Below are 27,103 nucleotides of genomic sequence, written 5' to 3'. Positions count from 1 at the left end.
CATGTTTTTTTTTTCTTTTACTTCCTTTAGCTGATTTACCAGTTTCTATTCTAGTCATACCAGGAGCCCTGCCCTCCAACCCTGCAGTTATCCATACCAAACATCTGGATGGTATCCTCACATATTTTTCTCTATGTTCACATAATCATATAAAAATACATAAAGTCATACATCATGGATTCTTCTCACTGATATGTTTTAATGGTGCTATATTAAGTATTATAATTACCCCACATATTGTTTTTCTCACTTAAATAAGACTTGTGTAAATCTTTTCAAGTCACCAAGTTCTGGCTAACTCATTCTTCTTAATGACTATGTTGTACATCATGGTGCAACTGCATCATATTTATTCAGTCATTCATCTAGTGATGGGAATTCACTTTTCCTTCAGGTTTTGAACATTTGCTTCACTACTCAGCCTTATACATTTAGCCTTATTTACTGATCCTTTTATTTCTATGGAATATATTCCCAAGGGCAGAATTTCTGGAACAAAAGAAACATGTACTTTTAACTTTAACAGATACTGCCAGAATAATTTTCTAAAAGTGCCATCATGATAATTCACATTTTACCGTCAATGCATGCAGGTATCTCCAAAATCAACATTTGTAGAAGCTCCTCTTGTTTCATTTCATGTTATACCTACATACACTAGCTGAGCATCAGTAAGTTGCTTAATCAAACTTCAATTCTCATATTTATAAAATCTTTTAAAAAAGCCTCTCCGACAATGCCATAAAATTGCCAATATCATTTCCATTTTATACATGAGGAAAATGGTCTTATGCTACGTAGCGGTAAGAGGGAACTATCAAGACTGGAACCAAATCTTTCTGACCTGATCCCTGAGCTCACTCCTCTGATACATAAAAGTTACGATGACATTAGATGTATAGAAGTTTATTGGGGAAAATATCTATAAGAATCAAGGGGCAGGGTGCAATAGCAGGTGGCATGATCACAGGCCTGACACGTGTGAATGGGGAGAAGGAAGGAAGAAAGGATTCAGCAGGAAGGGCCTCAGGTTTCAGGGAGTTCTGAGAAACTTTGAGAGAGGCCACTGGGGAGTCCCCAAGCCAAGGTTTCCTGTTAGAGGAATCTGGCATGCGACAGTACTATCCAACTCGGTATTATCTGTCAAATGCAAATCTAATGAGACAACTATTAATCCAGTGTCACTCCATGTCAATAAAATCATGCATATTACTGGAGAAAAATTCATTTCTCTAGGACTGAACCACTGCCCCTTAGTACTCATATATCTTCTCTAGATAACTGGTCATGAGTCTATCCACCCTATGTAAGGCATGGAAAGTCAGAACTAGTCATGTCTGCCTAAGGATGAGCAAGTATCTGAAATGGGAAGTTTTACTAAATAAATATAATGCATCTATTGTTACCTGTATACTGAATATATGAATATGTCTGCCACTAAATAACAAAGAGAAATTAGGACGGTATGAGGTAAGCTCTTCTTCATGAAGTCACTTTCTGAAGTAGCTGATATTTTTTAGACTTCAGGAGTTTGTACATTCCAAGTACATATTTATCAACTAAAAGCAAATAACACAAATAGTATTATAGGTATATAAACTACCCATTGATAAAAAGTAAAATGTATCAGCTTCATCTTATAGTGATTAGTTCTTATTCTTAACAATGCTTGTTTCCAGGCACTGTCCCATGGGTTTTTCAAAGATTCTCTATTTTAATCCTCACAGCAACTTATGAGGTAGGAACTAGTATTATCTCCATTACAGGCTTACAGGTGTTAAGAAACTTGTCCAAAGTCAAACAGGTATCAAGTGGCCAATCCAGAATTCAACCTCAGCAACCTGACTCTAGACTCAGCCTAAAAGCTGGCACTTTTAATCACTGTGCGGTGCTATGCTTACCAAAGACTGAGAAAAGCTACTTTTTGTTTCAGAGAGAGGAGCATCAGGTGGAATTCTACCAAAGGTCAATACACTTTTTTTTTTTTTAATCTCTCTGCAGGTTTTACACAGGATTTTAGAGAAGTGGCAAAACTGTGTGCATATTTTCAGTCTTGAGAAAGCACCTTGAATGACTGAATGCCCCTGAGGTCCTCTTAGTAATCTTTTATGGCTTTTGTGGAATTTGGTGGGGGAGGCAGTCTCCAAATTTTTGTATATTTTCTATGAAAAAACATCCCTGTCAATAATGAATTGATAGATCTACTTTTATAGTCAGAATCATAAAGTTGATTATATGGTAGTTCAGTAAGCACTATTTGATTAACTGAAAAGAATCTGACTTTCAAAATAAATAAAGATCAGTCAAGGAATCTAATTAGAACTAGTCAAAGTCTAGTCACGGGTAATTTAAAGGAGCTTTCTTTTCAATAAAATTTTAAAAACATAAAATACAATTATAAACCTTGTCTCAGAAAAGTTTAAATTTAGCAGAAAAGAAATATAAATAGCAGTGGGCATTCTCTGTAATTAACATGGTAATTTGCATTATGATTAAGACATTTTAATTATAGCCTGAATAAGCATACATTACTTATTACTTAATATATGCTTATTATATGCATATGCATGGTTTAAAAGCTTAACTACATCCTTAACTCTAATACAGAATACAAATTATAATTACTCTTTGATTAATAGTATTTCATGGGAAGGCAGCTCATGTACCTTTAATATCCATGGTTATTCTCATTTGAACGTTTGGCCCTGCACCAGCACTATTGATCGCATAAACCTAAAACAAAGAAACACCTTGTTATTATTTTCAAATTATTGCATATGTGTATGTATAACTGATTATGGTTATATGTCATTTTAAAATGATTGCACTTTTGAAAACAATTCATATAGTCTGTTAGTTATATTTTCTTGCACTCAAATTAATATATGGAGGAAGAACGTTAGCAATAAAATAGTTCTTACAACTGATATTATGGTACTAAGCCCTGAGAACAAAGGTGACCTAAACAGCCCTATCATACAGCCCAAGAATGATGTGGCTTCAATTTGAACCTTTAGGAGGAAACAGCAGAAAAGTCACTATGTCTACACTCTCTCTTCATCTACTCCAACATCTGTTCCTTCTCTCTGTAGCTAGGTTAACTCCGGCTTTCTTTAAATCCATATTCAAGACGCTCTTTTTTTTCCTTCTCTGAGATGAAACCCTATTCCTCAGCCTCCCAGTTTTCCTGTATTAAATCATCCCTCTGAAAGTTGGCCTTTATACCCTGCTTCACCCCTGCCCCAAAATTTCTGACGCTATACCCTGCATAATGCAGCATATACACATAAAGCATTTCTGTTCGAATCTACAGCGGGTGATTTACACAAATGTGAATCCTTTCAATTAACTTTGTGCTTAGGAAGCGGCAGACACAGGCTCTTCTTTTATTCACTTTATCTTGCTATGTAAAATAAAGACTGTGTTCTTGGCCAATTTCATTGTATCCAATAAACGCAATTCAGAATATATCATTTTTGGAATTAATAAATTTGTTTCATACGTTAGTGACCCACCCTCCACCCCCTGGATAGCTTCAGAAGTATTTTGATTGAATTAAAATAGTAATATACGTGATGTGGTAGGTATACTAAATAAACCAAGCCCATAAAATGCTTAAAAATATCTAAAGGAAATATTTATTGGTGCATGTAATTTTAAAAAGGAAGTATTCAAAATAAAAGTGATGTTATGAAGTGCTTAATTATTTTTATTTCTTTACAATCTAACCTTTAAGTGAGATAATAAAGTTGGGCAGTGCTTCTCAACCTGCAGTGAGCAAAGAAGTCACTTGCAAACCCTGTTAAATGAAGATCTGTAGGTTTTGATTCAGTAGGTCGGGACAGGTGCGAAAGTTACACATTTCTAATAAACTCTCAGGTGTTGAGGACACTATGTTGCACTTTGCAAAGAATCAGATTTTTCTTTAAATTATGAATTGGTTGTACTTTATTTCCTGTTTTTTTTTTATTTGCAAGAGCCAAAACTGTTACAACACTTGCTACCTACCATAACTATTAATATCCTACATAGAAATTACTATTATTACTAATTTTTCAGATAAGGAAACTGAGGCACAGATTTGAGGAAATTGCCCAGAAAGAAACTAGCAGAGCCGGAATTTGAACCTAGGTCAGTTCATTCCCTTAACCACCACCTTCTCTCTAATAGATCTTCTACAACGGGGGTTCATTTAATGGTACATGCAGCAAGAATCCTAGCAAGTCAGATTACATAATGAGATATAAAGTTTGCGAGGGAACACAAATTATTAATGACAGTTTTCTGATATAAACAGTTGATAGGAAGGAGCTACTTGAATGTATAGGGTGAATTCTATGTTGCTTAAAAGATGATTTTCTGAACTTCATGATTGTTTGAAAATTCCAAGACATGCAAAAATAGTGAAAGGATGAAACAAATTGTGTATGTGTTTGGGTGTATGTATATGAACTCACACACATATTTACTTTACCAAATGGATAATTTAGAATTAAGATGTAAAATAACATTAGCTTTTAGTAATAGTTGTGTGAAATACATGTGAATTTCAATCACATAGTTATTTCTGACTTCTGCCTTTGAAATTTGTTTTTCCATTTTCCACCTATAATCACACAGAAACAGTTTTTCTTTAGGCAGAATCATCTCATTATATATATCTGCTCTTTAACTTTTATTTATCGATTTTATTTATTTATTTTTGGATGCGTTGGGTCTTCACTGCTGCTCGCAGGTTTTCTCTAGTTTCGGCGAGCAGGGGTCACTGATCTTTAACTTTTAACGTGGATTTTCTTCCTGCTTTATTTCTGGATTTCCACTATAATTGTGCAAACTTTTTTGTTGTTTACATATTTTCACAGGACTTGCTGTATTAAAATAGGAAAGCAGCAATTTTGTTTCTCCAAATTTATTTTCAGTTGGCATGTCTTAAGCGATCCCACGAAAAGATAGGAAAAATGTATTATGTACATAAGCTGCAGTATTTTTGAATGCTGAGTTTGTAAACCAACTTTGTAAGATAGGTGAATAATTAAAAGCTATGTATTCTTACACTGATGTTGTATGTATGTCCGCCTTTTAGTCCTTCTAACATTGCAATGACAGATGTGTCCGTTTTCTGGATAATACTGAGGTTGCGAATCTGGACAGCAGTGGGATCATCTTCTTGGTAAACCAAAGCTTGATACACTTGGATATTTCCATTAGGTTGAGAAGGGGGAAGAAACGTTAACTGAAATTTTGTAACTTCATCTGGTATCTTCTGAAATGTCATGTTGTTCGGTGGGTCCTTAGGGACTGAAATGAAATATTTAGCAATTACAATTTAAAAAAAATTTGTGTTCATTTTGATGTCCATATAAAACTGATTTGCTTCAAGTTTCTGTCTATAAAGAGTATTACACAGATCATTTAAGCCATTTAATTTTGAAAACAAGCAAAATGGCTCATGCATTATAGAATCATTGACATCTATAAATCACAGAAACCGTAACAGTGATCCAATTTATTTGCTTATTTATTTAGCCTTTTATAATATATGTATTTTTATACAGAATGCATTTCTATGATACTCTGAACTTAAAAATAATGTAGACTCACAGGAAGTTGCAAAAGTCATACATACAGTCCCCTGTAACCTTCCCCCAGCTTTCCCCAGTGGTGATATCTTATGTAACTGTTGTTTAATATCAAACCTGGAAACAGACACTGGTACAATAATGTTGACTATAGACGTTATTCAGTTTTCACCGTTTTTCATGCTTTCCTGTATCTGCGTGTAGTTCTATGCAATTTAATCCCATGTGTAGATTCCTGTAACCATCACCAGAAATGAGATACAAAACTATTCCATCACCATAAAGAAATGTCCCCTTAGACTTGCACTCCATGCCTCCTCACAACACTAATCAATCTCCATTTCCATAGTTTTGTCATTTGCAAAAGACAATAGCACAGTGACCCTGAGGTCCATCAGGGTTGTTGTATATCAATAGTTCATTCTATTTTTATTGCCGAGTAGTGTTCCGTTTTATGGATGTACGAGTTTAATTTATAAAAACATTTGGGTTTTTTCCAGTTATTTTGTTGTTGTCATTACTAATAAGTCTTCTATTAACATTCATATACAGATATTTGCATGGACATTAAGTTTTCAATTCTCTATGATAGTTGCCCAAGAGTGTATTTGGTGGATCATGTGGTAAGTGCATTTAAAAAAAAATTTTTTTAACATCTTTATTGGAGTATAATTGCTTTACAATGGTGTGTTAGTTTCTGCTTTATAACAAAGTAAATCAGCTATACATATACATATATCCCCATATATCCTCCCTCTTATGTCTCCCTCCCATCCTCCCTATCCCGCCCCTCTAGGTGGTCACAAAGCTCCCAGTTGATCTCCCTGTGCTATGCGGCTGCTTCCCACTAGCTATCTATTTTACATTTGGTAGTATATAAAAGATCACCAAACTATTTTTCCATTGTAGCTATACCCTTTTACATTGCCACTAGCAATGTATGAGAGATCTAGTATTTCTGCATCTTTTCCAACATTTGGTATTGTCACTATTTAAAACATTATTATTTCATCTGTTCTAGTCGATGTATAGTGATATATCACTGTGGTTTCAATTTGCATTTCCCCAATAGCTAATGGTGTTGAAAACCTATCTTATCATGAGTTTATTTGCCAGTCATATATCCTCTCTGGTAAAATGTCTGTTCACGTTGTCAATTTTCTAATAGGATTCTTTTTAAGTGTTGAATTTTAAGATTTCTTTATGTTCTAGATATTCCAGTTTATTTTTGATAAATAAAAGTTATCCTAACATGTAACTAGCTAAATATCAATAAATTATTTTAGAATGATACACATGAGGATAAAATTATTTATGAATAATTTTATGAAAGACTAGTTTTTGTTGTACTACATAATCAGTGTTCTTTAAATAAATGACTCATTGAATGAACGTATCTTATTTTGATCACATTGAAATGGATATTCCATTCTAAATTCTAAAATTCTAAGAATTTCCATGAAAAGGCTGTTGATATTTGGCTGTCAATGATTCAGATATTCAGATATTGCTGCAAACATCCCTAGAGATAGTGCCCTATGGCAAGCAAAAAATAAGTAAATAAATAACAGTGAGAAAGAAAAGAGAGAAAAGCAAATAAACATGTCATTGTGCCAAATATCACAGGATGAAAAAATGCATAGCTGAAATAAAGGTTAAATTGGTTCAACACACATTTTCACAACATTTGCTGTTATACATTTTTATGATACATAAGAAGCATATATATTTTTTCTTTTTATAAGAATTGTTTCTCTAAAATTAGGATCAGCTTTAAAAAGCTGAATACATGAAAGAATTATCTGAATGCTAGAAAGAACCTTCTATCCGCCAAATATCTTTCGTTTGACATCTAAAATTCTACTCTTAGAGGTTTAGTAGAAATTTATTAAACTATGATATCCTTGGAAGAGTTAGCACATTAGGATTTGCAATCAGTGCTTTGTGGTGTGAATGTGAATAAGTTTAGCAGCAACTTTCCTCACAGATAGGTAGGATGGGGGAGAAGTGCAAAAAGTGTAATAAGAAAATAAGTACCTGGAATATACATGGCCACAAAATGGAAACAAGCAGAATTTTAGGGTGCTGAGGATAGGATGTACTTTTCAATTTAGAACCGTAAGTTTATAGACAACAGAGTATGTAGCATAATGAAAAGACTAGCTAAAAAATATTTTACCTCCTATACTTACCTTACAGATAGCAACAAATAAACTATAGCAACACATCCCTTCATGTGCTCTTTCCAAAGATATATCTGGTGGCAAAGAACATCAGGAGTCTGGAGGATGGGGCAAGCGAGTTCTGGGAAGTTGACTTTCCACATTAAATTCTTATTGGTTACAATCTTATTATTCATTCAGACCCTGTTCATAGGAACTGGAGGAAATCTGTACAGATTCTGACATTTATCAAATAGATTATGTAATAAAACATGTCACTTAACTAAGTGAAGAAAACAGATATGGTGAAACATAACCTGGGTTCTACTTCTGAATTCTAGATTATTTAATAATGGAGTATTATTACTTTAATGTGCATTTAAACCGTGGGAGAGAAATAATTAAAATGGAATTTAAGGTGAAGCTTTATTGGCTATAGACAGTTGGACAAAATCATCTCTTAGGCAAGGTAACTCAACTTCTGAAATAGTGTTTAAATAAATGCAAAAAAGTACAATTGGTTACCTTACTATGAACTAATTTATTTTTGTATTTACAAGTATTGATTATTCTACATAATTCCACTTTGCCTCAAAAATGTAAATACAAGCTTTACTCTTGTCAGTCACAGTGAGTCACTGAAGTTTAAACTTATATGCTTAAAAAATTTCTTTTAACACATATGCTTTGTAGGGTAAGGTGTGAGAAACTGTAAGAAAGACACCTAACTCAGTCAATTTTTAGCATGAAAAATAAACCTTACCTGATTCTAAAGTAGTAACAATCACTTCAGCACTCGACTTTCCTTCCACATATGCAGCACTAATATTTCCAGTGAATGCAGTGATCACCACGGAATATCTTGTGAATATTTTCAGATCTTTAATTTCTATGGTTTTATTTTCTCCATTTGACTTGATTAAGGAAATATTAAATTCATCACTATCTACCTACAGGAAAAAATAGCTAACAATTAAAGGAAGCAGCACTTGAGATACAAATCACTAAAACATAAAAATAGAGAGCTATGAGTGGTATATTTTTCTAGCCAAGATTTAAAAATTCTTTTATTTACAGTCAGACAGACCTGGGAAATCCGAAGTGCTACTTTAACAGTTTACTAATTACAATTATTTCAACAATTGAAAGTAAAAGAAAAAAATCAATCACAATTAATCAGAACAAGCAGAAATCATCTCCGCAGTCAATGAAATTTATACTCCAGTTATTTTTTAACATCTTTATTGGAGTATAATTGCTTTACAATGGTGTGTTAGTTTCTGCTTTATAACATATATCCCCATATCTCCTCCCTCTTGCATCTCCCTCCCACCATCCCAATCCCACGCCTCTAGGTGGTCACAAAGCACTGAGCTGATCTCCCTGTGCAATGCGGCTGCTTCCGACTAGCTAGCTGTTTTACATTTGGTAGTATATATAAGTCCATGCCACTCTCTCACTCCGTCCCAGCTTACCCTTCCCCCTCCCCGTGTCCTCAAGTCCATTCTCTAGTAGGTCTGTGTCTTTATTCCTGTCCTGCCCCTATGTTCTTCAGAACCTTTTATTTTTTTTTAGATTCCATATATATGTGTTAGCATACAGTATTTGTTTTTCTCTTTCTGACTTCACTCTGTATGACAGACTCTAGGTACATCTAGGTACATCAGACTCTAGGTACATATAGTCTGTATGACAGACTCTAGGTACATCCACCTCACTACAAATAACTCAATGGAAAATAATATTCCATTGTATATCCATTGTATCCATTGTATACATATGCCACATCTTCTTTATCCATTCATCTGTCAATGGACACTTAGGTTGCTTCCATGTCCTGGCTATTGTAAACAGTGCTGCAATGAACATTGGGGTACATGACTCTTTTTGAATTATGGTTTTCTCAGGGTATATGCCCAGTAGTGGGATTGCTGGGTCATATGGTAGTTCTATTTTTAGTCTTTTAAGGAACCTCCATACTGTTCTCCATAGTGGCTGTAACAATTTACAGTCCCACCAACGGTGCAAGAGGGTTCCCTTTTCTCCACACTCTCTCCAGCATTTATTGTTTGTAGGTTTTTTGATGATGGCCATTCTGACTGGTGTGAGGTGATACCTCATGGTTGTTCTGATTTGCATTTCTCTAATGATCAGTGATGTTGAGCATTCTTTCATGTGTTTGTTGGCAATCTGTATATCTTCTTTGGAGAAATGTCTATTTAGGTCTTCTGCCCATTTTTGGATTGGGTTGTTTGTTTTTTTTTGATATTGAGCTGCATGAGCTGCTTGTAAATTTTGGAAATTAATGCTTTGTCAGTTGCTTCATTTGCAAATATTTTCTCCCATTCTGAGGGTTGTCTTTTGGTCTTGTTTATGGTTTCCTTTGCTGTGCAAAAGGCTTTAAGTTTCATTAGGACCCATTTGTTTATTTTTATACTCCAATGTTTTACAGAAGAAAGAATATAGGTTGGTACCCAGCCATCAGGGGTTCAAATCCCAACCTGGTCACTTAATAACTCCTGTAGCATTTGATAAGTCATTTATGCTGTCTTACTTTCTGTATATGTAAGATTGGAGTGGTAATATCTACTTAAAATATTTTGATGATTTAGAAAAAACAGATCTGAAGTAGCTGGCACAGAAATTTGCAATTTTGTTTTTTACCATGATCAACAAAAATGAAACACATTTTGCAATATAATTCAGGATGTGTGTGTGTATTCTTTATAACTGAAAATTGCTTTTCAGAAATACAACTTCTGAAATGCACTTTGATATTTTCTGCTCTTTTTAATTTTACTCCAATTCATTTAAAAAATGCTGGTCATAATTAAGTTTGAAAAACTGATCTAGCACCATGCAAGGCACTAAGTAAGGAATCAATTAACATGATGTCATAATTATTAAATGTGTACAAATGAGTATGCTTAGGTATATTAAATATAGTTGTATAATTTATTAAAACATAGTCTGTCTTTGATGGAGAGTCTGGCCTATTCACTGTAGGGATTAAACACAGCTAAAGTTTCTAGCACTAAATAGAAGGGCTTTGCCTGAGATGAACAACAGCAAGTTTGAAATCCTATTATGCCTGCTTCTCTCAAGTACTTGAAAGACTTAAAAACAAGTTGGATACACTGTCCTCACTATCAAGTTCATTTTCAACCTGACCCTCTGTCATAACTTTGAAAGATGTTTTTTTTGTTTAATATGTTCTTCAAATGCTCTTTTCTAAGAGCTTTTTTAACTAAAAACGATGTTGCTATGAGAAACACAGCAAAAGGCTGAAAAATATCAGATCTGCAAAAAGTCAAACAGATCGAACCAGAGCAGTGGAGGAAGGTGTTCCACCTCTAAAATGTCAGAAAAACAAATCAATCAGTGTAGGAATCCAATTGATCGGGTGCAGGCACCCACTGGTAGAAAGTGTGTATGTATTTAATTAGTTGTCAACATCTAAATATCTCATACAAATCGGGCTTTTAAAATTTCCCCTATGACTAGGCTTATATTCATGCTGGGTAACAATTATCTAGAGATGAGTGACAGGTGACTCCTCTAATGGGGCAGGGGTCTCCAATTCATCACTGAAGCTTCATTGTGACTGTTCCTTGATGTTCCTTGCCTGACTACTATAGCTATTTCAACTCTGATTTTATTGAGTTGAGCTGAATTCCTCAAGATGCCATAGCAACTTGGTAGCTGAGACAGGATTTACTCCCAGGTCTTTGAAGAGTCCAGACCTCTCTACACCAAGTCATGGGGCGTGGTCTTATAAAGTAAAACGAAATTATTCCAATGCCTTCCATTAAAAAATGGATAACAAATAGCAAGTAGTAAAACATGCAATAACATGCATGTGATCTACTATATCTTAAAAAATATACAGTAAAATTCAAAAAGAATGCTGGGCCCTCAAATACAGCATGTGGAAAAATTTTCTTTCTTCACTAAACCTACTATCATTAACTAATATTCGTCCACTTACCCAGGACTGAAACCTCAGACCTTTTTGACCCATCATTTCCCTTCAATCAGTTCCAAATTTGTTTGCTCATATTTGATCATCGATTATTATGATGAAATGTCTGCCATTTTTTTTTGAAGTGTGGTTGTTTCATATACACTGTCAGTAATTAGATTCTGGTTCTATTTTCCTCTCCTTTGCCTGCCCCACCTGCACTCTTCCCCACCTGGTACACCCCCATTTAATTCTTACATCCCAGAACAGAACAAATTTCATCTTCTCTGTGCAGTCTCCTCTATATATTATGTCCCCCATAACAGAAACTTTCATTACTTTGTTAGTTTATATTCCAAAAAAGACTGCATACCTCATACTCTACAACTAGCTCTTTATATTCTGGTGTCATTCTCTAGAGTGTGAGCTACTTGGAAGCAGAACTTTGTTTTCCATCTTTGTCTTGGTGAAAGAAGCTACTAAGTATTCGCTAAGTTAAAAAATAAAGGGGCCGACAAACAAAGGGCCACAAAATGCATTAATTTCCAGTAGAATCATCCAGGATGATATCTGAGCCCATATATCTTTATTCAAGATTGTCAATTTTTGCTTAATTTGAGTCTTTTAAGGGAAGAGTTTTATGCTCTTGCGGTTAGTATTTGGCAGAGGCCAGGCTGCAGCATAAGTCCTAAATTCAGTGACATACGTTCTTCTTTGGCCTGCGAGCCAATGACTTTTGAAGGTAGATAGTTATATATTCATGAAATGAGCTGCAGATAAACTCTATAAGGATAAGCAGACTTGTTCACTTCTACATACCCAGCACGTACCACAGTGCTGGCATTTGAATGTATTTAAAAGCGTGTTGGGAGTTTGGGATTGACATGTACACATTGCTATTTTTAAAATAGATAACCAACAAGGAACTACTGCATAGCACAGGGAACTCTGCTCAATATTCTGTAATAACCTAAATGGGATAAGAATTTGAAAAAGAATAGATGCATGTATATATGTATAACTGAATCACTTTGCTGTACACCTGAAACTAACACAACATTGTTAATCAACTATGCTCCAATATAAAAATTAAAAACATAAAGTGTGTTGAAAGAATGAAGGGAAGAAGGAACAAATGACAACTTAGTTCCAAGAATCCTAGGGAAACTCTGAAGTGTTAGAATCTGTTTAGATAGAATTTTTGCTATCTTTGATCCAAAGGTGTTTTGGTGAGCATATATTTCAGTTTGGCAATTTTTATTTGCTTTTTGATTTTTTTTCCTATTTTCCATCACACCATTGTCTACTGGTTTTAGCCACGTCTTAATATTTGAGAAGTTATTTATCATCTCTGTGCCTCAGTTCCCCTTTATGCAAAATGAAGACGATAACATTAACATCAAAATGTTATTAGATGAGATATGATAATACAGTGCATATGAAGAGCTAATATGTAACTGAAATAAGCAATTACAATATTAGTTATCTTTCCATCCTTCTCTCTTTCCCTTGCTCATTTTTAATCTCAGTAAGAATGCTAAGAGAAAGAGGTTATAAATCACTTTTTTTACTGTCTTATTTTTCCCTCCTTTAAACACAACCAAATTCCAAGAGAGAGCTTTTTCCTTAATAAAGTGTCTTTTACTTGATAGAGCACAGCATTAACATTTTTTTTTTTTTTTTTTTTGCGGTACGCGGGCCTCTCACTGTTGTGGCCTCTCCCGTTGCGGAGCACAGGCTCCGGACGCGCAGGCTCAGCGGCCATGGCTCACGGGCCCAGCCGCTCCGCGGCATGTGGCATCTTCCCGGACCGGGGCACGAACCCGTGTCCCCTGCATCGGCAGGCGGACTCTCAACCACTGCGCCACCAGGGAAGCCCCAGCATTAACATTTTATAATTTGCTTTTAATGCTATTCCCAGAGCATTTGTCATTCGTGTTATTTTTGGCTAATTATTAACTAAAAATCTTCACAGATATGCTCTAAAAAAGGAACATAAACTGAAGACTGAATGGGAGAACAAATGTACCAATAAACCCTGAAACTTTCTCTTAATCGTGACACGTCTTTTGAGAAAGAAGTATTTCCTTTAAGAAATAATATAAAGACATAAAAAAATCATAAAATTAAACAAGAGATGGATAGAAACAGTAAGGAGGAGAGGAGAATTCACCATGAATTACCTAATTTAACGTGTTAGACGCAACCGTAAGAGACTGCTCATCAGGTCCAGTAAAGCTCAAGCAGGCTGGCAAGGAGATATTTCCAATTCTAACCCTAGATAACAACTCTGCATTATTCACATTGTGCAGCACCCTGTCTTAGGTGAAAGGCTTGACTCTCATGCTTGGGTCTCCTTCTGTCTGGAAGGCTACTCCAATTTGGTGTCTTCAGGGACATCTTATTTAAATGTTTGTATTCCCCAGGATACTATCCTCAGGTTAGTTCTTACAGAAGAGGCTTTACATGCTGTGTAGTTAATCTCATCTACTCATATTATTTCATCTATCATCGAAACACCAACAGTTCCCAAATCTGGGAATACAAACTTCCTCTCCGGAGCTACAGATCCACAAATAAAACTGTAATGGGCTATCTTCATCTGGAGGATTCCCAGGCATCTTAAAGTCGGTGCATCCAGTACTGAATTCATGCCTTTCCTCTACAAATCTGTTCTTCCTCACAATTTTCCAAATCATATATCTTAAAGTCATCCTTGATTTTTTCTCTTCACTCACCATCCACAGATTTTTTTCACCAAATCCTGTAGTTTTAAATTATTTTTCATTCTGTTTTCCTCACTCCATTTCCTCTGTCCTTCTTTTCTTGTCCAGTTTTACTCTTATAGTTTCCTGTGTCCTTATTTAATTTTGCACCCCCAGGACTTCTCTAAAACTATTCTCTACAATGCACCCATACTGATCCTGTAAAACAGAAATCTGTATCCCGACACTGCTTTAATTCCACAATTGGCACCCCACTGCCCTTACCATGAAACCCACGCTCCATAATATGTTATAAGCCTGCCTCCTGATCTGGCCTCATCTCTCAGCCTTTTCTTCTTGAAAGTTTTGACCAAGGATTCCAGAACTACTTACTTTTTCCTGAAGGAAGCTAACTTTTCTATTATTCTAACTTCTATTACCATTTCCTTTCCATGTTCTGCTTCAATTATTTTCAAACTTAAGCTCTGATGCTATCTTATTTGGGAGATATTTCTCCTAATGCCTTGTCCATTCTCCTTTTATGTTTTGAGTTCGTTTTCACTGTATTTTAAACCAATAGATTATTATCAACTTAACCTCGTTTATATACGTCATCTATACCCTGACGATAAATACAATAATAACCATGGTGACAATACTTTATTTACATTTATTGAACACTTACTATGCGTCAGGCAATGTTTTAAGTTCTTTAGGTAAATTTTCTAACTTAGTCCTCACAAAATCTCTCTACACTGGGTAGTATTATCAATCTTTATTTTACAGATGTGGACACCGAAACACAAACAAGTTAAGTAAGCTGCCTAACAGAGCTGAGATTAAAATTCAAAGTCTGGTTCCAAAACCTGTATTCTTAACCATGCTCTATACTGTCTTTTGTAAAAGGTAAGACATGCCTTACCGATTTGACATCTATCAAATAGAATGTTGGTCCAGTAATGACAGCAGGTTCACTCCAGCTGATGTTGATGCTAAAAGGTGATGTTGCTACTACATACACATTTTCAGGAGGACCATCTGGAGCTATGAAAATAGAAAAAAATCAATGACCTTGCTACACTGAAGCTAGTATTTGCCACAATACGATAATAGAAAAGACCGTAAAAAAGGATAATCATGCTGAATTAATTATACATAAATTTGTAGTTCACAGCATGCTAAAAGGCACTGGCAAATCAAACGATGTAATTACTTTCAAAATAATTACTATGCATAAAGAACTTCCATATGAGAAATTAATGGTCATAAATACATGATTTTCAAACTTGAAATAACAGTTTGAAAAGAAAGCATTACTATTGCTAAAATAAATCTTTTTGAACAAATCAATATTTTATTTTAAAATAATTAGCTTAACAATGTTGTTTTAGGAAAACCTGCAGAAACTAAACATATTTGACTACAGAAAAGTGGAACTGGTTCAAGTGAATTATATTTAAAATGTATTGTCTTACAAATGTGTCAATAAATTGGGTTGGTTTATTGTTTTCACTGAGGGGGTAGCATAGGAAATAGGATATACAACTGATCTTATTATTACAAATGTAAACATTTCCTGAGTTCATTATGATTCCAAACAAATTCTTTAATTTGTCTGACTTTTATTATTGTTGTCTTTCCTCAAGAGTGCAAAACAAGAAATAATATTTTAAGGAACTGACTGATGAAAACCTGTGTTGAAATTTCAATTTGTGAAACTACTAGGAATTAGAAGAGTTTTCAGTATGTTAAGAAGGATTTAGTCACAGTTACTTTGACATAGACATTGACCTAGAAACACTGTTTACACATCCCTGTCCTATCACGGCCCCTCGTCAATTCCAGGGATATTAAATATTGGGAGATGAGTATTCCCCAGCATTTCTGATTTTTAAATCCACATGAACAAACATTACTGAACAATATCATTCCTTAGATCCTGAGAAGGGGTAAAGAAGAAGAGAAAATATTCACTTCCTCAAATTTATAACAGCAACAAGTTGTATGATCTTGGTCAGACAATAAAATTTCTGGACCTCAGTTTTCTCTTCATATGCATACTTCACAGTGTTTTAAAAAGAACCGCGAACACAAAATGTGTGAAAGTAGCCCATTAGTTTAGTGTTTGGCCCTTTTTGTAAATTAATACAAAATATTATAACAAAGGGCAAAGTAAAGATAAGAACTAATTAGAAATACAAATAATCTACTATGAGAGGGCAAAGACAAAGTGGTGAGTACAGCTGGGCGGGGAGTCAAGGTAAAGTTGCAGAGAGGAGCTGGGGATTGAATAGGCTTTGAAACATGAGAAGGATTTCAATAATCAGAGGGGCAGGTTTGGGGGCACTTCTTTGCTAAGAAGGTCCTAAGCAAAGCCACAAAGATATAAACAATGGGATCCACAGACAGAATATTATTTCTGCAGAATGGCTTTCTTATGCTTATTAATCTTATGCTTATGCTTATTATTTTATAATTGAAAAATATAACTCTAGGAAGGGGTCCACACACTTCACCAGACTGTCCAAGTAATGCATGGTACAAAAAAAAAATCAGAACCCCTAAATTTAAGGAATAGAGATATCACAGAAAGACCAGCATTAATGGAGGGATAGGGTAGGGAACAAGCCTCAGGCAGTCATTTGGGAACTAAGTTAGGGAGCACTCGATTCTTAAAGCGTTTGAAGTTCATTCTTTAAACAATGGGATGTCACTGAAAGTTCTGAGAAGGGAAGTATTTTTCTAATGATTTAGGAAGAAATCTGATGCAGCTATGAAAAAGATATGTGCTCTGAAGCAATGAGTCCAGATAGGCTATTTCCAAAAAGCCAGGTGAGATCTGATGAGACCCAAAAGTAGAAGAGTGACAGTAGGGAGAGATAGGAGGAGATGAATCCCAGAGCCCTTAGAAAATCTAATAAAAAGAACTGAAGGGCAGACGAGATGTGAAATAGAGGAATGTAGTAAAAGCTAACTCATGTATTAATACTGGGAGAGTATTGCTAGAATTCACAACAACAGCACGTTCAGGAACAGACACTAGTTTTGGTAGGGATAAGACTATGGCAGGAGATGATACATTTGGTCTGTACTCATTAAGTCTGAGATACTCACAAGGATTCAGATGCCTGCCTGGCAACTGGAAAGATGAGCCTAGAACCAGGGAGACAGGACCAAGATGGAAAAGCGTTTTTAAAAATTTTCAGATCATTCCTTACAAATTGGGATAGTATAAATATGGCAAGTATATCTGGTTCAAGTGAGTCACAGGCTCTGAAGAAAGACAAAAGTTTTATTCCAACGCCAGGTAGCTGTTTAAGATGCTAATAGTAGTGACAATCTTTGAATATGAATGAGTTATTGGTACTTAGAACATTTCCAAGAGAGATGATATTATATGTTTTGGAATTTGGGAGCCCAGCTCAGCCCATAAAGGTATTTTTTAATAGTAGCATTGAAATAATTTAAAGAAGTACTCAAATGTTACTATAGAGGACTCTAGGAAATATGTATAAGAAAGTTTCTGTGGGAAAATGCTTTTGGGGTGACAAACATATCCTTCCTACTTGTACCTTTTCTGAACTTTGTGTAATACTCTGAACATTGACTCAGAGATCCAGTCTATATGGCCTCCAGGGGAGAGAGTGAGGAGGGGATGCTCCTGGATTCAGAGGTATGATAAGCTGAGAGGTGTTAAAAATAATGACAGAATTAGGCACATGATTTCTCTGGTGACTAAATGTAGAGAGATCATGGAGTCTCAGCACTTAAACACACCCTGCATGTCCTGAGATCTTCAGTCTTATTCTAACTTTAGGATCCTAGATTTAGAAAAACTGCCTCAAATTGTAGCATAATTCATTAGATAACTATACATATAACAAATGAGAGCTATAGGAGGTCTCCTGCCACCAGCATAATTGTTTTTGGATGCCCTCACAGAATAACGCACTCCATATTCAAAAGTGGCAACTCTCTTTCCTTCCCAAGCTGGATATTCCTTAGAAATAAGGAGTGGACAGGCTTCAGGATGAGGTACACCATTACTGATCATCATTATATACTTTCCTCATGGAGAAATGGCTCTGAAAAATGTAAGATGTTTTGTGGGTTTCAATGGCCTGTCTCCTGCCTTTGACTCTGTAAAAGGGGATGGGCTAGAAGCTAAGTAAAGCTTTATTAAGGTGGCTATTGATTAATATTTTAATTATTTATCCTTTATTAATGTTTTTGCAAAACCTGCCTTCTAGCTCTGTATGGACCATTGTGGAGAGGAAGAATTTTCTGACAGGCTGCACGTTTAAAGTGGTATGAGACAGGAAATATTTTAGCCTACCTTTTCCTTTATTTCTACCAAAATGTTCTGTTGGCTTTTAGGTGAAATTTATGCATTTATCCAATCAATATTTATTGAGCATCTTCTATGTGCCAGGGACTGGGAAGACACCAAGCTTATAGAAGTGATCAAGGTAGCTGTGGACCTATCCATATAGAGCTTCTAGTATGTACCCACTCTTCTTCACTCAGCAAGTTTATTGAACACCTACTCAAGGCAGGCATTTTTGAGGTGCTGGGAATAGAGAAGAAAACCAAAGATACAAAGATCATGGAACCACTATTTCCGTGGAGGGAGACAAATAATATATAAGTATATTATAAAAAAATTATATAAATTAATATATAACATACAAATAAATGATATACTATGTTAGGAAGTGATAGGTACCATGACAAAAAATGAAGCAGGGTAATTGGGATGGGAATGTAGATAGGAGTTACTATTTTAAAAAATATGGTGGTCAGGCTATGCCTCTCCTAACAGGTAACAATTTAAACAAAGATTTGAAGGAGGTGAGGGAGCATGGGAATGTTTGAAGAAGGAGTGTCACAGGGAGGAGAATGGCCAGTGCAAAGACCCTGAGACAGGACTGTTCCTGGTGTATTCTAGGAATAACAGGGACTCCAGTGAGGCTGAAGCCAAGTAAGTCAGAATGTTGAGTCAGACAGGAAGTGAGGCCAGATTGTGTAGGGCCTTTAATGCCACGGCTAAGGTCTTTTAAGAACTGCTGTCGTAGACAAAAAAGATAAACGCCATAGTTTAATAAACTAATATCATGAACTAGAAGGAGCCTCTATAGATTCTGGTGCCTGGTATCTAACTCATACCAAGAAGATGGGCCAAAATTCATTATATCAAAAGAGGACAGATTATCTCCAGAATGTTATTCTTATACCTCTATAACATATATAAACTCGATGGCTGTCGGGATTGCACTTTTAAACCTAACTCATTCTAGCAGGCAGGCAAGGTGGTGCGTTATTGTTGCCCAGATAACACGGACAGCTTACTGAGAATTTTCTGTGATAAGAAAGCCGATGAGATTTTTCTGTGACTAGGTTGATGGTAGTTTGTTTTTACAAATATTTTCTGGAAATATTCTTCTATGTCTGTGTCTTCTCTGCTCTGTAGTCTGGATCTTTGGGGTCTCAAACGAGGACAGATCCAAAACCATTTGCCAAGGAAAACCTCGGCTAGTCTTGCAAACATGTCTGTAGACCAGCTCAGAAAGCAGTATGATGCCTTGCTTCAACTTCTCGTCTTTCATAGTAAAATGTCAACCCTGCAATCATTCCTTTAATACCAGCAATCAAAGCCCTCATCAGGGAGTGTCTGCTACCCCAAGCAGAGCTGACAGAAAAACGACATTCAAAGATCATTCATGGTACATACTAACCACTTGAACTACTAAATATTTTAAGTTCTATGCACTAGTCAATCATTATAAAAAGCCAAGGTATTTAGCCCCTCGCTGAGCTGTGCTTTAATTCTTGAACTTTCCTAAAGTGTTTTTTTTCTTTCTCTTTTAAGAAACAATCAGATTCTCTTAATAACATTTGCATTTTCAGTATACTTGATAAAATTGCCTGTTTTGTTACACAAGTGTTCCCTGTGTTAAATCTTTTATGAAATATTTCTCTTAGAACATATTATATTAATCTATATTCTTGAAGAATTATAATATGATGGAATAAGAACTCCTAAATCTGAAATTAAAAAAAGTAAACACATACCTAACTAAACTGATATGAATATATTATATGCACATAATATATAACTGAATATATATTTCATCTGTGTAAAGCAATGAAAGATAAACATTTGATTAATTCACGGATATTTTAAGAGAAACATTTAGAACACCAAATGCTCAAAGTATACTATAAAACAGTATCTAATTATTTTAATATTGTCCAAATATTATAATGTACTTTTAAGCAAATAACATTTTCAAGTTTCTTTTATGCAATTTTCTCTTGGAATTTATCAAAATTCCAAAAATGCATAATAAAATAATTCAGTATTATTTTTTTCTTTTATTCCAGTGTGTAGTAAACTATTATTAGAGTTACATAAGGGGGGATACAAAATTACAATTATGAATGTCAACAATCGAAATAAAGGAAGCTTAAAGCAGTAAAGGTATGGGGAACTGAAAATATGCCAGTTTAAAAGCTTAGTAATATATAAGCATCTTTGGGAGACTTTGTTTGTCTCTCCATAAACTGTCACATTCTGATTTAGGATTGTTTGTGAAATGAATCTAGTCAGTAGTAGGCCAAGATATCACTATACCCTTTCTCTTATAAATCACAGCAATTTACTCAGTAGGAATGATCTATCCTTATTCTCTCATTCCCCATAATCCAATCACTTCCTCTCATAAGCACTTTTCCCCTGGTTTTCGCAATAATGCATTTTCTGTAACTAACAACCATCATTTCCTGATTATCATGCTTCTATCCTTGCACAGGAATGTGGGTCTTATGTGGGTCAGGGTCATCTTTCCCATCCATCTGTGTCCCCATGCTAAGTGTGTTAGCTGAAAGGTGAGTCTGGATAGACCATCATTATGCCTAGTACATATAAAAGTTTGAATGCCCCCAGGTCTATGACACTTTGATTAAGAACCAACAAATTTTGGTGTGTCTAATACTACACTTTCAGAATAAGCACATTCAAAGAGTTATTAGAAACTCTGCCTTCTGCAGATCCCTGTAAATTTTATTTAATGATGAAAAATGTTGTAGAAAATACTCTGGTTTTTAGTGCATGCTGTAGTGACCTTCCGAAAGAATAAACATAAATAAATAAATGACCTGACAGCAACTCACAAGACAAAAAATATTGAGCTCTGTACACATGTATGATTTAGATTGTCTGCACATCTATTTGAATTTAAGTTCATTTCAAGTTTATTTAAAGGTCCTTCCCTTCAGGGTACTTTAGTTTCAGGATTTGGTACACTGGACCATCAGATTCCTATCTACTGTCATCACTAAATGAAGGACTCCCATTCTTTCTCAGCTTATACAAGTATTAACAGCCTCTAGGACTGTGAGTTGCCTTAGATTCACCATACCTGAAGGAATTTGCTTTAAGTTTTAGATGTCTCTCAGGACTAAACAAAATCTAATTGGCTGGGTGGTTTGGGTGGATTCCTTACATCTTAAATAATTCAGGGCATCAAGGGCCCTGAAGAAGTTCAGCGATTAGATTGACCATACTGATGGAGGCCAAGAGCATCTCAGGTCACATCCGACTGGTTACAATACTGCACTAATTGGCTATCCTTCACTGGTGTTGAATGTTTCCCTAGAGCCCAGTGATTTCACTGCCCAGTATGAGATACTACTGTTGGTGTATGAAATATTTCCTACCCTTTTACAAGATTTTAATTTTGTTTTACAGTTAGATTTCCCAACAGCAAGATAGTAGCACAAAGGGCAACTATTACAACCATAAGAATCTGACCTATTAGACTGTTTGATGAGTACTGAGAATGATTGATGGATGCCCACAGTATTAGACTTCATTGTATGACCATTTTCTTTGATGCTGAATGAGTAATTTTCTGAGTCATTTCAGGTTAGCTTAGGTGGAAAAAAATACAAAATACCAAAAAACTCTCACTTCCAATATTAGCCATGCCAGGTAAGAATGAAAATATTCTCATATTAGTTCCACTGCTTTTAGGATCAGATAATACAACTTTTTCTAGAGTAGCATTATGTTCATAAAACAACTTTCTACAACAGTGGTTCTCAAAAATGTGGTCTTCAAACCAGCAGCATCAATATTACCTGGCAAGTTGTTAGAAAAGCAAATTCTGAGATCACACCCCCGACTTACTGAATCAGAAGACCTGGGTAGGGCCTAGCACTCCGTGTTTTAACAAGCCCTCCTGATGATTCTAATGCTTGTGGTACAAGTTTGAGAGCCACTGCTCTGTAACATCAACGTACTATTGGAAAAAGCAGTGGCACTGCTCTTCAGATCAGGTACCAATGATTAGAACTCTTGGTAACAAGGTTAGAAAGGGGGATTACTGTTTCTGTGAAGACTGGGAATGTAGTTAGTGGTGGAGGGCTTGGGAGCTGGTGATAAACATGGAAACTTGCATCCAGCTAACAGACACTCCACACACTGGTCTCCTTGTGCCTTTCATGTATTTTAATTCTGAATAAACGATGAAGAGGTTTCTCCCTACCATCACTCCCTCTCATTCCCAAAGTTTCTAGAGTAATAACAGGTCATCATGTTCCGTAAGAACATAAGAAAACATCATCATTTCTATGGTACCTTGAAGCTATGTGTAGGAGCAACCTGGAATAATTCAGATAAGGCCATCACCATTACAAAGTGTTAGGGCTGAGATAAACATTGCTACTTCAATTCTCCCATGCATTGTATGCAGGTATAATCAGGGTAAAATAACTATCAAGGGTATAATTAAAGAGAAGAGAAACTAAAAGTGTAGTTAGAGGTTATGTGTGTTAGGGCAAGTCCCATTTAATTTGTTTGGGAATGGAGATGGTTGGATCATGTATCAGAAGCTTGTACAATATCTCCAGGTCTTTCTTAGTCTCAGTTTTCAAAGCTAATAATGCCACATACTGATTATCCTTTAAGTTTCCTTTAACTGTTTGGTTTTTAGTGCTTTGCTGAAAAAGACATTCCACTTGTTCATGCAAATGGGGATGTCTAATTATTTTTATTTATATTCCGTAAAACTTGCTTAACAACCTGGCAAAAGTTTTTTGTTTTTGTTTTTTTTGAAATTAAATATAGAGTTCACCTAATCAAACTTACAAGCTTTTGCACAGCAAAGGAAACCGTAAACAAAACAAAAAGATAACCTACAGAATGGGAGAAAATATTTGCAAATGATGCGACTGACAAGGGCTTAATTTCCAAAGCATACAAACAGCTTATACAACTCAACAACAAAAAAACCACCCAATTGAAAAATGGGCAGAAGATCTACATAGACATTTCTCCAAAGAAGAAATACAAATGGCCAATAGGCACATGAAAAGATGCTCAACATCACTAATTATTAGAGAAATGCAAATAGAAACTACAATGAGGTATCTCCTCACACCAGTCAGAATGGCCATCATCAAAAATCTACAAAAAATAAATGCTGGAGAGGGTGTGGAGAAAAGGGAAACTTCCTACACTGTTGGTGGGAATGTTAAGTTGTTACAGCAACTGTGGAAAATAGTATGGAGTTTCCTCAGGAAACAAAAAACAGAATTACCATATGATCCAGCACTCCCACTCCTGGCAAATATCCAGACAAAACTCTAATTCAAAAAGATACCTGCACCTTTATGTTCACAGCAGCACTGTTCACAACAGTCAAGACATGGGAACAACCTAAATGTCCACTGACAGATGAATAGATAAAGAAGATGTGGTACATATATACAATGGAATACTACTCAGCCATAAAAAAGAATGAAATAATGCCATTTGCAGCAACATGGATGCAAGTAGAGATTATCATACTAAGTTAACTAAATCATAAAGACAAATACCATATGTTATCACTTATATATGGAATCTAAAATATGACACAAATGAACCTACCTATGAAACAGAAGGAGACTCATGGACATAGAGAATAGACTTGTAACCACAAGCCAAGGGGGAGGGGGTTGGGGGAGGGACTGACTGAGAGGTTGGGGTTATAGCTATTATATATGGAATGGATAAACAACAAGGTCCTACTGTATAGCCCAGAGAACTATATTCAATATCCTATGATAAATCATAATGGAAAAGAATATAAAAAAAGAATGTATACACAACTGAATCACTTTGCTGTACAGCAGAAATTAACACAATGTTGTAAACCAACTATACTTCAATAAAAAAATTTTTAAAAAAGAGCTGAATGCTTTATTAAATAGTTTAATTTTACATGCATTCTGTTAGTTCCTTTAAATTAGGGTTTCACCTATCTTCTCTTTGTATACTACTTAGCACCCTTCCATCTCTTAGTACTTTCATACCACCATGAGGCTTTGCCCAAGTCTTTGTCAAGATCTAAGAGCACAGGCTCTAACCTAGAAATGAATGAGGTTCATGAATAAATCAATGTGTGTACAGTTCTTAGAATAGTACCAGCACATAATAAACACCTGATAAGCTTAGCTATTTCTGTCATTATTCTTAACTATGCAGCCAAGGAGTCTCAGCTCAGGTACTGGGCCCAACCCAAAGGTGCCCTCAACTACCAGACATAGCAATCCTATGGTTTTTTCAGAAATGGGAGTTTTCCATAGTCAAATCAGAGTTCTCCCTTCTTCCTTAATAAATGCAGAAGAAAAGAGAGCTGAAAATTTGTTGGCCTAGGGCCTAATACTGAGGCAGGCCTGAACTGAGGTTAATGACCAGAAATCACAAAGAATGAAATGTACTTCACACTTCTTTCTGAACCAAGAGAAAGAAGATTCTCAGAAAAGTCAAAATCAATTCAATTCAACATGAGATTTGAAGTTTGAGATGAGAAAGTGGGAGAATTCACTGAATTTTTAAAAGATAAAATACAGCTAGCTATTATTGGGAGAAAGATAGTTTCTTCTTTTATTCTTTTAATAACCAGGCTTTCTAGAGGCATACTTATGTCTTTTCATGTACCTTGAATGGTTCATCTCACAAAAATCCAAATAAACTGAAGAAACCCCGATACGGGCAATAAAAGCATATAAGATTAAAGAAAAAAAAACCCAGGCTTTCTATAATATTGATGATTTTAAAAATAATATAGTGATCATTCTTATCCTTTGATTTTTAGTGATTTTGCTGAAAAATACGTGCTTATGTAATAGGATTTCAAAATATTTTTATTTATATTATGGAAAGCTGTTTAATAACCTGGCAAAAGCTCTTTTAAGTATACAGTTGAATACTTTAATAGACAATTTTACATGCTTACTATTATGTTCTTTAAATTATGATTTCATGCAAATATCCTCTCTTTGTAATTATACTTAGCAACCCAGATTTATACATTGGTCTCCTTTGTTTTCTTCATGGACTATCAATCACAGTTTATTATCTCAGTTAATCATTTCGATACTATTAAAGCTTCAATCCACTCCAAAATAGGCATTTATTATTTTCTTTCATTGTCTGAAATCCTCCTCAATTTATTATGAGCATATTTCTTTTCTACATGCAGTAATTCAAACTTACGTTAATTAATGAAAAAGAAAAAAAAATCAACAATATAAAATAGACTGGGTCTTTCTCACCTTCTGAGATGGCCCACACTCCATCTGTGGAGTGTGTTTCTCTCTAAATAAATCCACTTCTTCCCCATCACTTTGTCTCTCACTGAATTCTTTCTGCAATGCGACATCAAGAACCTGAGCTTCATTAAGTCCTGAGACCAGCTAGACCAACTCCTGCTCATTGTCAACACCGTTGGGGACATCTTCTGTGCCGTTTCTTTGCGACAACTTTTGGGGCACTAACAACTGGTTGGGAGACTACTTTGAAAGTGATAGCATCTAAAATCAAACTAAGGCCCCCACCCAGGTGGAAGATGGTAACTTCAGGCAGAGTATGATTCCTGAAGCAACACCCTGTTACCTCACCACCAACCAATCAGAAGAAAATCTGCACACAGTGGAAGATAGAAGACTCTGACACCCATTCCCCAAATGATTAACTGCGATTAACTTCCCCTTATCCCTTTAAAAACTTTCATGGTCAAGCAGAATCTTGGGAGTGGTTCTTGGATATGAGTCTGCCTTCTCCCCAGGTTGCTGGCCTCCTGAATAAAGCAATCTTTCCTTTACAACCAACCAACCAATAAATAAATACATAAAATAAAATAAAGTAAAATAAAATAAACTGGTTTTGTGAAATAAAAGAAGCTGAACATGTCAAACATAAATGGAAACTGACCAGGAGAATTTTAATTTTGACAATAACCATGTAAATATTTGAAAGACAAGCTATAGTCAGAAAGAAAATCTGAAGAAAATTTGTATAAACATTTTTGCAATATGGAGAATTTTGACATTGAAATACTTTCCAATTAAAGTCAAATGTCTTCCTTGAGTCCAAATGCCATATTCATTTAGTCTTAGATATTGAATAGGCATGAAGATTAGAAACATACATAAGACATGATCACCTGTCATCTCTGCCTGTAAGGAGCTCAGAGTTCGACAAGAGAGAGAGATAAACAATTATGATGTAATACGTTCAGTATTTAGAAACAATTTTTGGAAGGTGGGAGTGGAAAGAGGAATTTATAGAAGGCTTTGCAAAGGAGAGATTTGGTCTCCTTTGCAAAGAAGAGGCAGTTGGTCTCCAAAAGAGGACAGAAAGGACAG

At 35.3% G+C, this 27,103-nt stretch overlaps 1 protein-coding gene across 1 annotated transcript in view; it reads right to left on the bottom strand.

The window, feature by feature from the left end:
* The window catches only part of PTPRQ (protein tyrosine phosphatase receptor type Q), a 196,617-nt gene that overhangs the window by 58,271 nt on the left and 111,243 nt on the right, over nt 1–27,103 (bottom strand). Inside the window, exons 27-30 of the mRNA XM_060025305.1 lie at nt 15,330–15,451; nt 8,505–8,691; nt 5,054–5,298; nt 2,667–2,733 (exon numbers count right to left, since the gene is read on the bottom strand). Of these exons, the coding sequence (XP_059881288.1) occupies nt 2,667–2,733; nt 5,054–5,298; nt 8,505–8,691; nt 15,330–15,451 (621 nt within the window). The remainder of the gene's footprint in view (nt 1–2,666; nt 2,734–5,053; nt 5,299–8,504; nt 8,692–15,329; nt 15,452–27,103) is intronic.

Source organism: Delphinus delphis, chromosome 11 (assembly GCF_949987515.2).
Source record: "Delphinus delphis chromosome 11, mDelDel1.2, whole genome shotgun sequence".
Lineage (NCBI taxonomy): Eukaryota > Metazoa > Chordata > Mammalia > Artiodactyla > Delphinidae > Delphinus > Delphinus delphis.
This window is presented reverse-complemented; position numbering and strand designations above follow the sequence as displayed.